General features: G+C 33.5%; 1 protein-coding gene across 2 annotated transcripts; it reads left to right on the forward strand.

Moving 5' to 3' along the window:
- Window positions 1-4,308: 4,308 nt before the first annotated feature.
- LOC145004539 (CLEC16A-like protein) lies at window positions 4,309-12,069 on the forward strand. 2 transcript variants are annotated; one of them, XM_078963474.1, is made up of 21 exons: window positions 4,309-4,693; window positions 5,895-5,946; window positions 6,065-6,141; window positions 6,219-6,352; window positions 6,443-6,539; window positions 6,668-6,725; window positions 7,643-7,751; window positions 7,863-7,986; window positions 8,090-8,276; window positions 8,853-9,157; window positions 9,261-9,349; window positions 9,440-9,510; window positions 9,625-9,735; window positions 9,813-9,878; window positions 9,960-10,097; window positions 10,264-10,369; window positions 10,493-10,564; window positions 10,824-10,882; window positions 10,960-11,119; window positions 11,270-11,436; window positions 11,520-12,069. In XM_078963474.1, exons 1-21 carry the CDS (start codon window positions 4,641-4,643, stop codon window positions 11,781-11,783), a joined length of 2,499 nt encoding a protein of 832 aa, XP_078819600.1. In that variant the 5' UTR covers window positions 4,309-4,640; the 3' UTR covers window positions 11,784-12,069. The 2 variants fall into 2 exon arrangements, with proteins under 2 accessions (XP_078819600.1, XP_078819601.1); XM_078963475.1 differs by having other exon boundaries at window positions 9,813-9,863.
- The last annotated feature ends 312 nt before the right edge of the window (window positions 12,070-12,381 follow it).

A 12,381-nucleotide genomic window follows, 5' to 3' on the forward strand; every position in this document is an offset into this window, starting at 1 on the left:
AAGTGGGTTTGTGTTCTCCTCCACGAGGACTTCGAAACGATATATTATATGTCCAAAATGGAGTATATGTGAATGAGATATTGATACTCAAAGAAGGGTATTTGAGAATAATTTTAGCAAAAGCGGATGAATGTGGGAATGAGTCCCATATTGGTAGAAAGACCAAACTCAACAAGGTTTATAAGCTTGAATGCATGTAAGGCTTATAAGCTTGTGTCTATGGTTTTACTACAATTCCTACCCACGCGCAGGGGGGTGCAAAATTTGGATTTTGTAGACCAAAAACACTGAACTCGTGCATGGGCGCGACCTGCGGACACGAATGCAACTCTGAAAACTTGGGCTCGTGCTACCCTCGTTTTTGCTAAACTTGACAGTTTTGGTCCCTATTTTTGGATTCTGTAACGGATGCATTAATTACGTAACTAATGACATTTATTGGCATTAAACGCTCAATCAATCATTGATTTGTTTCCATTACACGATTCAAGTATAAAAGGAAACCTTTACCATCTCATTCAATAAACAAATGAAAGTACTCTTCTTTCTCCTCCTTCTTTGTACTCCTGCTTCCGGCGACTCTTTCAGGCAAGTGAAATATCCGGCAATACACCATTGTTAAGGTTGTTGTACCCTGGGAATAAACGGCGAATCTATTTAAGGGAATCAAGTCCAACTCGAGCCTCAACCACCACGTTTTGCTACTAATCTTTTCTTAACCAATTAATGTGGTTATTGAGCCTAAATGGAGCCAAGACAGATAACTAAATGCTAGAAAAAATCAACTATTTTGAAGATCTTATGTAAAAGTTATGGTTAATCAAAGCTGACTAAAAATTCTATATAAACTAAAGACAAACCAACAACCCTAACAACCCCTGTTTAAGGTTGTTGTAGCGTCTATTTCCTGGTATGTTAATTTAATTATTTTAGGGATTTTTGGAATAAGAATTTTGGAGGGACTTTGACTTCACGACGCGACCAAAAGCTAGTTGCGGCGTGTGCCGGTTGTTTAAGTCGCGTCGTGACCATGTGTGGGTAGCAACGTGTGGCCGCCACAACTCAAAACCACAAGTCTTGGTTTTAGTACCTTATTTAAGGGCTATAACTTTTAATGTTTTTCTCGCATTCAATCTCCATTCCCCTTGAGATCCAAAGCAAATACACTAGACTATTTTCCGTCCTTCCTTGTGTTTTGTTACTTGTAGTGTGATCCTTGAAGAAGAATAAGTTAAATTCGGTGCATAAGAAGCTTGGTCTAGTGAAGTTTCTACCTTCTTATCACCTCAAAATCCTTTGTAAGTTATAAAGTTTGGATCTTTATGGCCGAGTACTTTTAGATCTAATTTTTTTTATCAATATTTGGTCCCTTTTTCTTGAATGAATTGGATTTGGGAAAACTCCAGGTTAGTAGTTGTATTGGATGGTTTTATGGACTCATGAAGTTGAGAGAAGTGTATGCTCAAGCCCTTTTAGAGTTGTACACAAAGGTCCTTGTCATTTTGGCCTCATTATAGATTTAAGCTTGTGTTGGCTTTGTTAGAGGCTTGGTTAAGGATAAAGTTGGAAACTTTATACATTAAGAACCTCATTTGATGGATTTTGGAAAGTTATAGCATCTGACTTATTGGATTATACACTTAATAAAATTAGTGCTTCTGTCCGGAAAATATGATGCAACCAAGGCATGGTTACGACGTGTAGGTTGGTCTGGTCTCACGACTAGCTTGTCTTGTAGTGGTTGCGATGCGACCAGAGACTAGTCGTGATGCGTTGTCGCGTGTCTGTTAACCGTAAACTTTTTGTCAAGTTTGACTTTTGGTCAAACCTTGGTGGATATGAATATTGAACTGAGGATTTGCCTCTATTTGATATCAGGTAGTTCGAGCTAACTGTTTCGTTTGTGGAGATCTCTTTGAGATTATGCTTGCTAGATTCATGTGAGTTTTCTCACTATACTATATGTGACATTATATGTTATTTGTGTGGTAGGATGTATATGTACTGTTAGCGTACATATATATGATTAAACTAAGATAATCTTTTGTTATGTTTAAACGGTCCTATGGGATGATGGTCGTGAGCCCACATGGCCAGTAGGAGTAGGAAGATAACTGGGAGTTTACATGTCAGTTGGGTGTTGACTGTGAGCTGACTGGGACTCTACAAGTCAGTTGGGATGTTGGTTGAGTGCCTACTGACCCTAAGGTGTTGATTAGTGTTGATATGCATTATACGTTTGATGGACTGTGTGGTATACTTGAGAGAACTCACTAAGCTTTGTGTTTACATTTTAAAGTAATTTTTTTTCTTATGCTCATTGATTTTTTTTTTTTAAAAATAACTATTTAGTTATATTTTTATCTCAATTCTTTTGGTTTTATATTTCAAAATTTTGTCCTTCTTTTAATAGATTTAATTTCAAAATTTATTTTTATGGACAATTTGGTAATCATGCTTTGTTATGTTTTAATGCTACCAAATGTCTAGTTCTACTTCGTTCCCATCTAGTTCGTGTACCAAACACTAAATTAAAATGTTTATTCATTTATTTCGATTTCTCTCGAAAGTAATACTTTTAAGTGTTTGTATTGCAAATCTACTTATTTGGTATGGTATCATGTAATAACCTTTTTTTTTTTTTTTTTTTTTAATTTTTTTTTTTTTAATAAAATGTTTTGTTTTAAATTCATATCAACTCTTATTGAGAGTGAAAACTAAATTACAATGTTGATATAAACCTAGATTTGGTCTTCACCCCATGACACATTGATTCAAATGAAGTTGCTTGAAGTTTGTGGACGAAGAGGACAACCCAAAACTAGTGTTTTAAAAATTGGTTCAAACCGGCTGGTTGAACTGGTTGAATCGAAGGTGAGGGCGGTTCGATTTGGACCGGTTTTATAATGATTTCCTTACCGGATTGAACCGGTCGGTTTTGGTAAAAAACCGGTTCAACCGGATGAATTGAACCGGAATGGACCGGGTTGAACCAGACATTCTTTGATTTTTGTGTTTGTTTTGGGTTTCTTTGTTTGATTTTGATATCTATAATGATTGTTTTTATATGTTGCATTCTATTTACGTTTGTAATACTAAAAATATGACAAGTTTTGTAATTAATGTATGCAGGATAATTAAAACATATAAAAATATAGAACCGGTTTGACCATACGGTTGAACCAGAAAACGTCACCTGACCGGTTCAATTAAAAAACCGGTTATTAAAACATTGTCCAAAACAAAAGCCAATGATGGAAAGGGTGATTTTTTTTAAGAAATGGTTGCTTCTTATAGTTTCTTGATGAAGGGGACGAACTTGACTTTTATTTTTTATTTTTGATTTTTGAATTTTTAATTTTTTTTTTGTCATTGATATCATGTAAGCTTTTGTTGTAGGTTCTTCTTATTCTTCCCCTTTCAATGTATGGACTTGCCTCTTAAAGTATCATATTATTAGTTTATAACCCGTGGAATCCATAATTAAAAAATAAATTAAATTTTCATGGTAAAAATTAAAACATTATTTATCAGTTATTTTAAATAAATCATTAATTAAGAGATATACCAAAATTTTAAAGTTTTGATGTGTTGCCTAATGTATCTTTTTAACACGTGACATAATATTAATAAGGAGTTGTATTAAAGTGATTTATGTTAAATGAAGATTAAAACTATTTTTTTATTAGAATAGTGATTTCAATTATATTTAGCTTTTCAAGTTGTTATGTTTGTTATAATCACAACCATGCATTTTGAATATTTTCATGGGATCATCTAGAAAAATAAAAATATAATGATTTCAATTATATTTAACTTTTTAAGTTGTTATATCTGGTTATAATCACAACCATGCATTTTGAATATTTTCATAGGATCATCTAAAAAAAATAAAGATATAATGATTATTTTACTAAATGTTAATGGAGTCCTGGAAGAGAGACAAAATAATAATAGTAATAACAAACTAAACTTTGAAGGCCATCCAAATTAAATATATTTTATAAGGACCAAAACACCCCAAATCACATAAAATGTATTATTGACAATTATACATTATACAATTAATAACTTAAAATAATGCAAAACAATCCCTTGCGTATAGGCATAAAAGAAGAAAGCATGTACACATAGGGGTAGAGGTAGACTTATTTTTTTAATTAAAAATAAATATTCATTACAAGTGGCTTATCTTTTCTGGTTGGAAAAGAGTAAATTGTAATTCCATGTAAAAACCCGACCCGATTGCGATTGGGATTGCCAGCTCAGCCTTGGCCCGTCGACAGGCCTTGATGTTAATGGTGTCGACTGCGCAAAAATCATAATTCTAACCTTTACTTTAACCGGAGTTTATCGGCAATCGGCGATCCCCCACCGTCTCTGATCTTTCTCTACCCAATTTCACGCACACAACAACAGAAACATATATACGCACACAGTGTTCAACAATCAGAGGTTGTTCGTCTTTGAATTTGATAGATTATTTTCCGGTAGAATTTCGAATTTGGGGCGTAATTACCTACACTGGCAGTCAACAAAGATTCGAACTGAGGGAAGGCAGAATGTCATCATCGTAATCTCGAGGTTCTCCGAGGATGCTAAATTTTAACTCGTAAAAGTGGGCCTGATCGGAGAAAATCATGTGGTTTACGTTCTGGAGATCCAAAGATCGATTCACCTTGGATGAACTCAGGTAACTATTTTTCCTTTTTAATTTTTCTTCTTTGATTTTCTTTTTTGGGGATTTAGTTTAATTTAGTTATCGGAGTGGGGGATGTATTTTAGGGCAAAAGTAGAACGCTTACGACGATAAATTTGTAAGGGAAGACAGAATAAATATTTGAAGATTAGTGTGTCCACTTCGGTATTACGCAGCTTATTTCATCCATGGGCATATGACATTACTCTGTTTACAAGTGGGCAGACCACAGTAAACCTGACTACCACCTTCAGAAGAGTATAGATGTTAAGCTTTTAATAAAATCCATATGAAATTTGCATTTAGAAACGTAAGGTTTGAAACAAATAATGGAAGTTAGCTCGTTTTACATGGAACCAATGGAGTTGTCATTTTGAACCTTACATGGAGTTTATTCTTCTGGGATATAGTGGTGCTGCTTTAATTTATAGTATTTTGCATATGATATGGTAAATGTGATGAGTGTATATGTTATCTCTTGTGAGTCTTGTCTTATCATTCCCACCTGAGAGCATAACATGTGTCACTCTTTGTTCTAAACAAATGCTCTTTTATGTTTTTGGAGCTTTGCTATCAAGGATACTGAGATGGACAAGTACAACATCCCTTTATTCATTCTACCATAATCAAAATTATCATTCATCTTCTGTCCTTAAGTTATTGGACTCCTAAGAATGATATATGTCCTTTACAGGCACTTCATGTGTAAGATACTACATTTCCCACACCCTATTGGTACCACTACAGTTGCACCCTTAGACTATCTCTTTCATTTGATATCCTCAGATTGTAGAGTGCCTGTCATCACTAGATTTTGATATCTGACTTGGTATTATCATATAACATGATATCATCATAAGAAAAAGATATACCATCAGTATTTGCTTGTATGCCCTCTGTAACCACATTCACAACTAAATTTTGATGGAACAATCATATATTCTCAAAAGAACAGAGTATGCAGTATAACATATTTTGTTCAAACTTTTATGGGAATATAAGTTATTGCAAGATATCTACACAACACATATTGGTTGTCGTTTTTCCTGTTTTAAAAAACTGGATCCATTTAGCCTGTATCAATGTATCTAAACATTTTAATTTGTTTACAATAATTAAAGTTCATAGCCATGGATCTATGGCATATTAAACATTCTTGATTCATGTACAAGAAATTGATTTGCTTCTGCTGCAGATATTTAACTGACCAACTGATGAAAATTCAAGTTGTTAATGACGTTAACAAGGTAACAACATTAAATTATCCTTCATCCATGTTCTTTCATTCTCATTTTAAATGCATACAACATCAATATGTTTACTTCAATGTTTCTAATGACCTTGCTCTTCTTTATATTGTGATAGGATTTTGTGATAGAGGCACTGAGATCAATTGCAGAGTTGATAACATATGGCGACCAGCATGATGCAAATTTCTTTGAGTGCGTTTTTTTTTTTTACATTTTTACTTTATTATTTATATTGAACAAGACATTTGTTAATGAGGTCTATTTATCAGGTTTTTTATGGAGAAACAAGTCATGGGGGAATTTGTACGGATATTAAAGATCAACAGGAATGTGATTGTTTCAATTCAACTGCTACAAACAATGAGCATTATGATTCAGAATCTGAAAAGTGACCACTCCATATGTAAGATGATTATATACATCACATGTAGTGTAGCTTTATATTTTGAAGATGCTTTATTAATTTCTCGACTCTCGTGGAAAAACAATGCAGATTATTTGTTCAGTAATGAAAATATAAACTCCCTTATAACTTATTCTTTTGACTTCCGGAATGAAGAGCTATTGTCATACTATATATCCTTCCTCAGGTTTGCTAAATTTCAGACTCTCTGTTGATTTTCTGGAATTATCCTCTTTCAATTGTTTCTTGCTCCACTTGTTTGTTCTACTTTTCCCCTATATGTCTGTTGACCAATTTGAATTTCGTCTATTGAAGAGCAATCAGTGGAAAGGTGAACAAGAATACCATATCTTTGCTTGTTAAGACTGAAAATGTAAGTTTGTTACTGTCTATTTACTGTCTCTAAGTTGTCAACATTTTGATTTTACCTGATGCATTTGATATAAACAAACACCTTTATAACTGTTTATATATATATATATATTGTTGTGCGCTGAAGGTTCATTTTCTCTGATAATACCTGTTTTTGTATATCTTTTAGAGAATTCACTTAAGTAACAAGCAAACTCTGAGTGCTTATATTACCAGGCCTATTAGGAGTCACTTTCTTCAACTTCTCTGTCTAATCTTTGAGTTACAGGAAAATGGGTTTGTTTTATCGTGTGTTTCACATGAATTTTATTTGATTTAAACAGAAAGCTTTACCTTTATATGCCTAAGGTACCTTTATCAATTCTGATAAAAGAACAACTATAAAAAGGAGGAAATTTAAAAGGTGCTTGAAAAGAGAAATTGAAAGGCAACTTTTTGAGCACAACTTTAAAGACAATCACCTAAAAAAGATAAATGACTATAGAAGGAAAGAGGTTAAAGCATCGAGATTGGTAACTTTTTCACAATTGACATGAACCCATGGCAAATCATGAAAGGATTTAACGAGTCTTATATAAAAAAGCTTTCCAGTTCTCAAAGCCTGAAACAGGTAGCTGAAATTCCAGTGTAGTTTCTCCTCTGTAGTTCTGACTCTCCAAGTTGCTTCTAGATGATTTATACCAATTTAATGCAACAACCACTTATTTTGGAATACAAGTGTATAGGTCAGAACATACATTGTGTTTTATAAAGTTGAGAGCATATATATCACACTAAGAGATGCTTTGTCAACTATCTCACCAAAGTTTGAACCTCAAAAGTGGCATGTATACGTGTATATGTTTGATTGTTTTCTATCTCCACTACCTTCCCTCTTCATGTTATAATATATATTTTTCTTCTCTTGTATGCATTTAGGAGGATGTAGTTGCCTTTCCCCTTTATGTTGAGGCAATTCGTTTTGCTTTCCATGAAGAGGGCATGATTCGTACTGCAGTTCGTGCATTGACTCTAAATATATATCATGGTTAGTTACTTTCAACATTATGTAATATTTGCTTTCCCAAACTACCCTTGGTATAAAACTATAAATTTTCTAAAGTGCAGTCAGTCTTTACCCATGTTTATTGTTTTGCAGTTGGAGATGTAGTTGTTAATAAATATATCTCCAGCATCCCTCATGCCGATTACTTTTTGAACTTGGTTAATTTTTTTAAAGAGCATTGCATCAGCTTAAATGGAATGGTATCACCTACCACAGAGTGCGTTTCATTGTTTTCTTAATTCAGTATAAATTAGATGTGTTATATTGCTTTTCTATTTTCCATTTTTTATCTGAGAATTATACTTGTGATGATGATATAGGAGTGAAGGGAGCGAATCAACATCTAGCATATTCTCTGCTGTTGATGAAATTGAAGACAATCTATACTATCTTAATGATGTTGTATCTGCTGGGATTCCAGATGTTGGGACATTAATTACAGACAGCATGTTGAAAATGCTCATATTTCCCCTGCTTCTTCCTTCACTAAGAGTTGAAGTTTCTGATGTATAAATCTGTACTCATTATGTTAGTGTTTGGTATGATGGAATCAGGAAAGGAATGGAATGGAATGGACCATTCCTGAAGGAATGTGATCCCTTCAATTTTGTCAATGATCATTCCTTAGTCATGGGTTGTTTTTTAACATCCCATCATGGAATAGAATGAAAAATTGCAATGTAACCCATTTTTATTTATGTGATTTATATCTCGACAAATTAAAACAAGGTCTGTTATTTTAATTAATTTACTGTTTAATGTTTTTAAATAACAAAATAAGTTATTTGGGGTGTTAAAATAATCTATATAATAGAGTTAAAGTTATATATTGTATTTACATATAATATAAAAAATCATTCCATTCCTACAGGCCAAACCAACATGATCATGGAATGTAATGACTCATTCCGTTATCTTGTTTCTTTTCCGATGCCTAGTCTCTTCCATTCATTTGTCATTCCATTCCATCCTACCAAACAGACCCTATATATTTTCTGCCACTCCATTACAGTTTTAAACTTGTTTATTATATATATATACTGGAAACCTTCTTTTACTAAACTTGAAATCTTGTAATCACAGGAAAAGGCGTTTGGTTCTGTGACTTCTCTTTATTTGCTGTGTTCCATATTGCGGATTCTCAAGATTAAAGACATGGCAAATACTATTGCTGCAGCCTTGATTTGTTCCATGGAAGCCATTTTGCCAAATTCTGAGGCTAAAGTTAATGGCTTCAAGGCAAACCATGATGAAAGTGATGAGAGCCATGTAGATGATGAGAAGGAAAGTGGGAATTTGGATTGTAGTAGCATGATAGTTTCTCTTCCAAGTTTATCTACTTCATCAAGCAATCATCATAATTGCTGGGGTTCTGCTTCAGTTTTAAGGTATGAAATAATGCTTCTGGCATCAAAGTAGCATGTTTTATAAAGTTTACTTAACAGTCTTTTAAAATCCATTCTGATCTTCTACTTTCTTTTCCTTGTGTAGGGATGCTTTGATCTCTTATATTACAAATGGTGATGATATGCAAGTGGTTGGCTCTTTGAGTGTTTTGGCAACATTCTTGCAAACTAAAGGTTGTACTTTTGTCATCTTGTTACATGCTTCTTGATGATTTTTTATTTTTTATTTTTTATTTTTCCTCATTATATTTTCTGAATTTGCAGAGCTTGATGAATCAATGTTAGATGCTCTTGGAATCCTTCCGCAACGTAAACAACATAAGAAACTGTTGCTGGTTTGTGTTGCTAATTTTTCACTTTTTGCTTCTTAAAATTATCACGGGCTGTTTGCTGAAAGTAGTTATTTATTTTAATTAGTTGAAACACAATGCTTGTTTTTGTGATTCCAGAAAGCCTTGGTTGGTGAGGACTCTGGTGAAGAGCAGCTGTTTGCTACAGAAAACTGCACATTGAAGGATGGTGGAGATGGTGAACTCAATATTTACCTTCAAAGGTTAAAGGTATGTCATACCTCATTAAAAAACTTTATGAAATGTCGTGTAGCTTCTGACACCTCAGTTGCTGTTGACATTGACAGGACCAGTATGAAGTGTCGTGTTCCTATCAGGAAGTTGGAGAAAGCCCGCGTGTACATAGATATCTAGTACTTTCTATTTATCCATTTTTTGTTTTCTTTTTTTTCCCCAGTTTTGGGGTATGTATTAAAAAAATATATTGGTTTCAGGTACTAGACGCGTTGATTAGTCTTTTTTGCCGAACAAACATATCAGCAGATACATTATGGGCTGGAGGTTGGCTTTTGAGGCAATTGCTTCCTTATAGTGAGACAGAGTTCAACACTCGTCATCTTCAGTCCCTTAAGGTCAGTCATGATTATGAATTATGTATACCAAAAATGTTTTTCTTGAAAAGGTGTATGTATCTTTGATGAACATGATTTACCAAGTAAAATTGTAACCTGGTTCAGTTTAGATGGAGAATTACCCTTTAAAATAATAATACCATTACCCCCATACATGTGGTTGCAGGAATCCTTTAAGAAGTGTTGTAGCCAGCTTGTTGAAGAGGAAAGCGGAACCTGGCCTGATCTACTCATACAAGTGCTATGTGATGAGTGGAGGAAATGCAAAAGAGGTATATCAACTTCTTTTATGTTAATGTATTTTATATAGCATTTTTTTTTTCTTAATTATTAAAGTGTATGAAGTTCATGTTACTTTATTTTGTATAATTTTTCTTTTTTTTTCTCAATAATAGCAATTGAGGCTTCCTCTCCTCGAAAGGAACCCAAGTCCATACTCTTCCCAACAAAGAAGTCCTCTTCAAGTGGTATGACTTGTGATATATATATATATATATATATATATATATATATATATATATATATATATATATAATTATTTAAGAGCATTATACTCATAATTGTACTTGCACTAATTTCTTTATTTAGACATTACACATTGTTAAAATTGCATTGTTGTGAAAGTAGGATGCTATAATAAACAAAATTGAAGAAAGTACATTGCTAAATGGAGTTGTGTTTGTTTTAAGCTTTGAATTAATCTGTTTGATTTGGTTGTCTGAATAGACATTATACCGGCTGAATCATCTTTTGCTGCTGGTGAAACAATGTACGAGCGTGTTAAGGTTTTCCTCAAACCTAATCCTTATTAATTAAATAATATTTAATAGTTTAATATTTTAATATTTTATATATTGTATAGGTATTTGTGCTTCTTCATCAGCTCCAAGTTTTCTCAGCTGGTAAATCTTTGCCAGATCAGCCTCCTATCCTCCCTCCAGCTGACCTCCCTGAAAACTCCCGAGCAAAATCCGCTGGTCTTAATGTTATTGGTCCAAAACTTAGCACCGAATTAAATCTTGGTTAGTCTTCCTCACATTGTTTCTTATAACAATCTACTCTATCATATGCATTGAAATAAATCAAAAGAAAAAAAGAAATTCAATCATATATACGTTTTCAATAAACAAAAAATATATAATACTAATTAATATGTATCTGTTGAAATCCAGTTGATGCAGTGAGTTGTAGAATTGCATTTGAAAGGGGAAAGGAACGTGAGTTTAGCTTTTTAGCAATTTCCATGGGAACTTCCGGATGGATAATTCTGGCAGAGGAGTTCCCTCAAAAACCCCAATACGGAACTGTTCGTGTTGTCGCACCTTTAGCCGGATGTAAAGTAAGCAAGCGGAAGCGGAAGCCTTTTCTTTTCTTATTTATTTTTAATTTTATATATTTATTTATTTGTTAAAAACATAACAGCCAAGAATCGACGAGAGGCATTCAAGATGGTTACACCTTCGAATCCGACCATCTACATTACCTTTGACTGAAACAGCCAAGAACGCAGCCAACCTGAAACTAAAATCAAAATCATTGGTGGATGGAAGATGGACGCTTGCATTTAGAGATGAAGCCTCTTGCAAATCAGCTTTCACCATGATTCTTGAAGAGATTGACTTGCAATGCAATGAAGTAGAACGAAGGCTTACCCCTTTGATCCCAGAAGAAGAAGAAGAAATGTGAAACAATTTCATAAAACTTCATTACGGGCCGGGCCGGGCCAGGCCCCACACAAAATAACGCCTTGTCTTTCTGTAAATGTTCATAAGACAAATCTTGGCTCTTGGGTTCGGGTATATAGGAATTTATATAGATATTATATGGCATTATATATATCGTTGTATATTAGGCCATCGTTATGCGTTTTCAACTCTATTTTCTTGTAGTAGGCTTCTTTGATTGTTGCGAGAAGAATGAATGTAAATCATAATTGCTATTGTATTCATATCGCCCTTATTCTTTGTTTCAATTCAGCATTTCAGGATGTACTGCTTTGGAATAGAAAAACGTTGGACTAAACTTGCAAGTTTTTGTATACAACAAGGACCATTCTTGTAATTTTACTCTGCAAATACGCATATCATTTTTTTTATATGTATGAAAGACAACGTTTTGATAACATTTCAAAGAGTTTAGACATAAACAAAACTTAATACACCATAGACTCATCAAGTCAAATTGAAGTTCAAATGGTGATTATCTAGTTTGGTCAAATCATTTGTATGAATTTAAGCCTTAAATTCATTCTATGGAACTAAGGAGTTTTTGGTTGTCTAAATGG

This window comes from Lactuca saligna, chromosome 7 (assembly GCF_052625555.1).
Source record: "Lactuca saligna cultivar CGN05327 chromosome 7, ASM5262555v1, whole genome shotgun sequence".
In the NCBI taxonomy this organism is placed as follows: domain Eukaryota; kingdom Viridiplantae; phylum Streptophyta; class Magnoliopsida; order Asterales; family Asteraceae; genus Lactuca; species Lactuca saligna.

What these genes read in the sequence shown, in the direction of transcription:
- LOC145004539 (XM_078963474.1), top strand. Translation starts at nt 4,641, where the DNA reads ATGTGGTTTACGTTCTGGAGATCCAAAGATCGATTCACCTTGGATGAA. An exon ending in CGCGTGTACATAGATATCTA is followed by an intron (nt 9,879 to 9,959) that starts GTACTTTCTATT and finishes TATTGGTTTCAG; the next exon opens with GTACTAGACGCGTTGATTAG. An exon ending in GTCATCTTCAGTCCCTTAAG is followed by an intron (nt 10,098 to 10,263) that starts GTCAGTCATGAT and finishes ATGTGGTTGCAG; the next exon opens with GAATCCTTTAAGAAGTGTTG.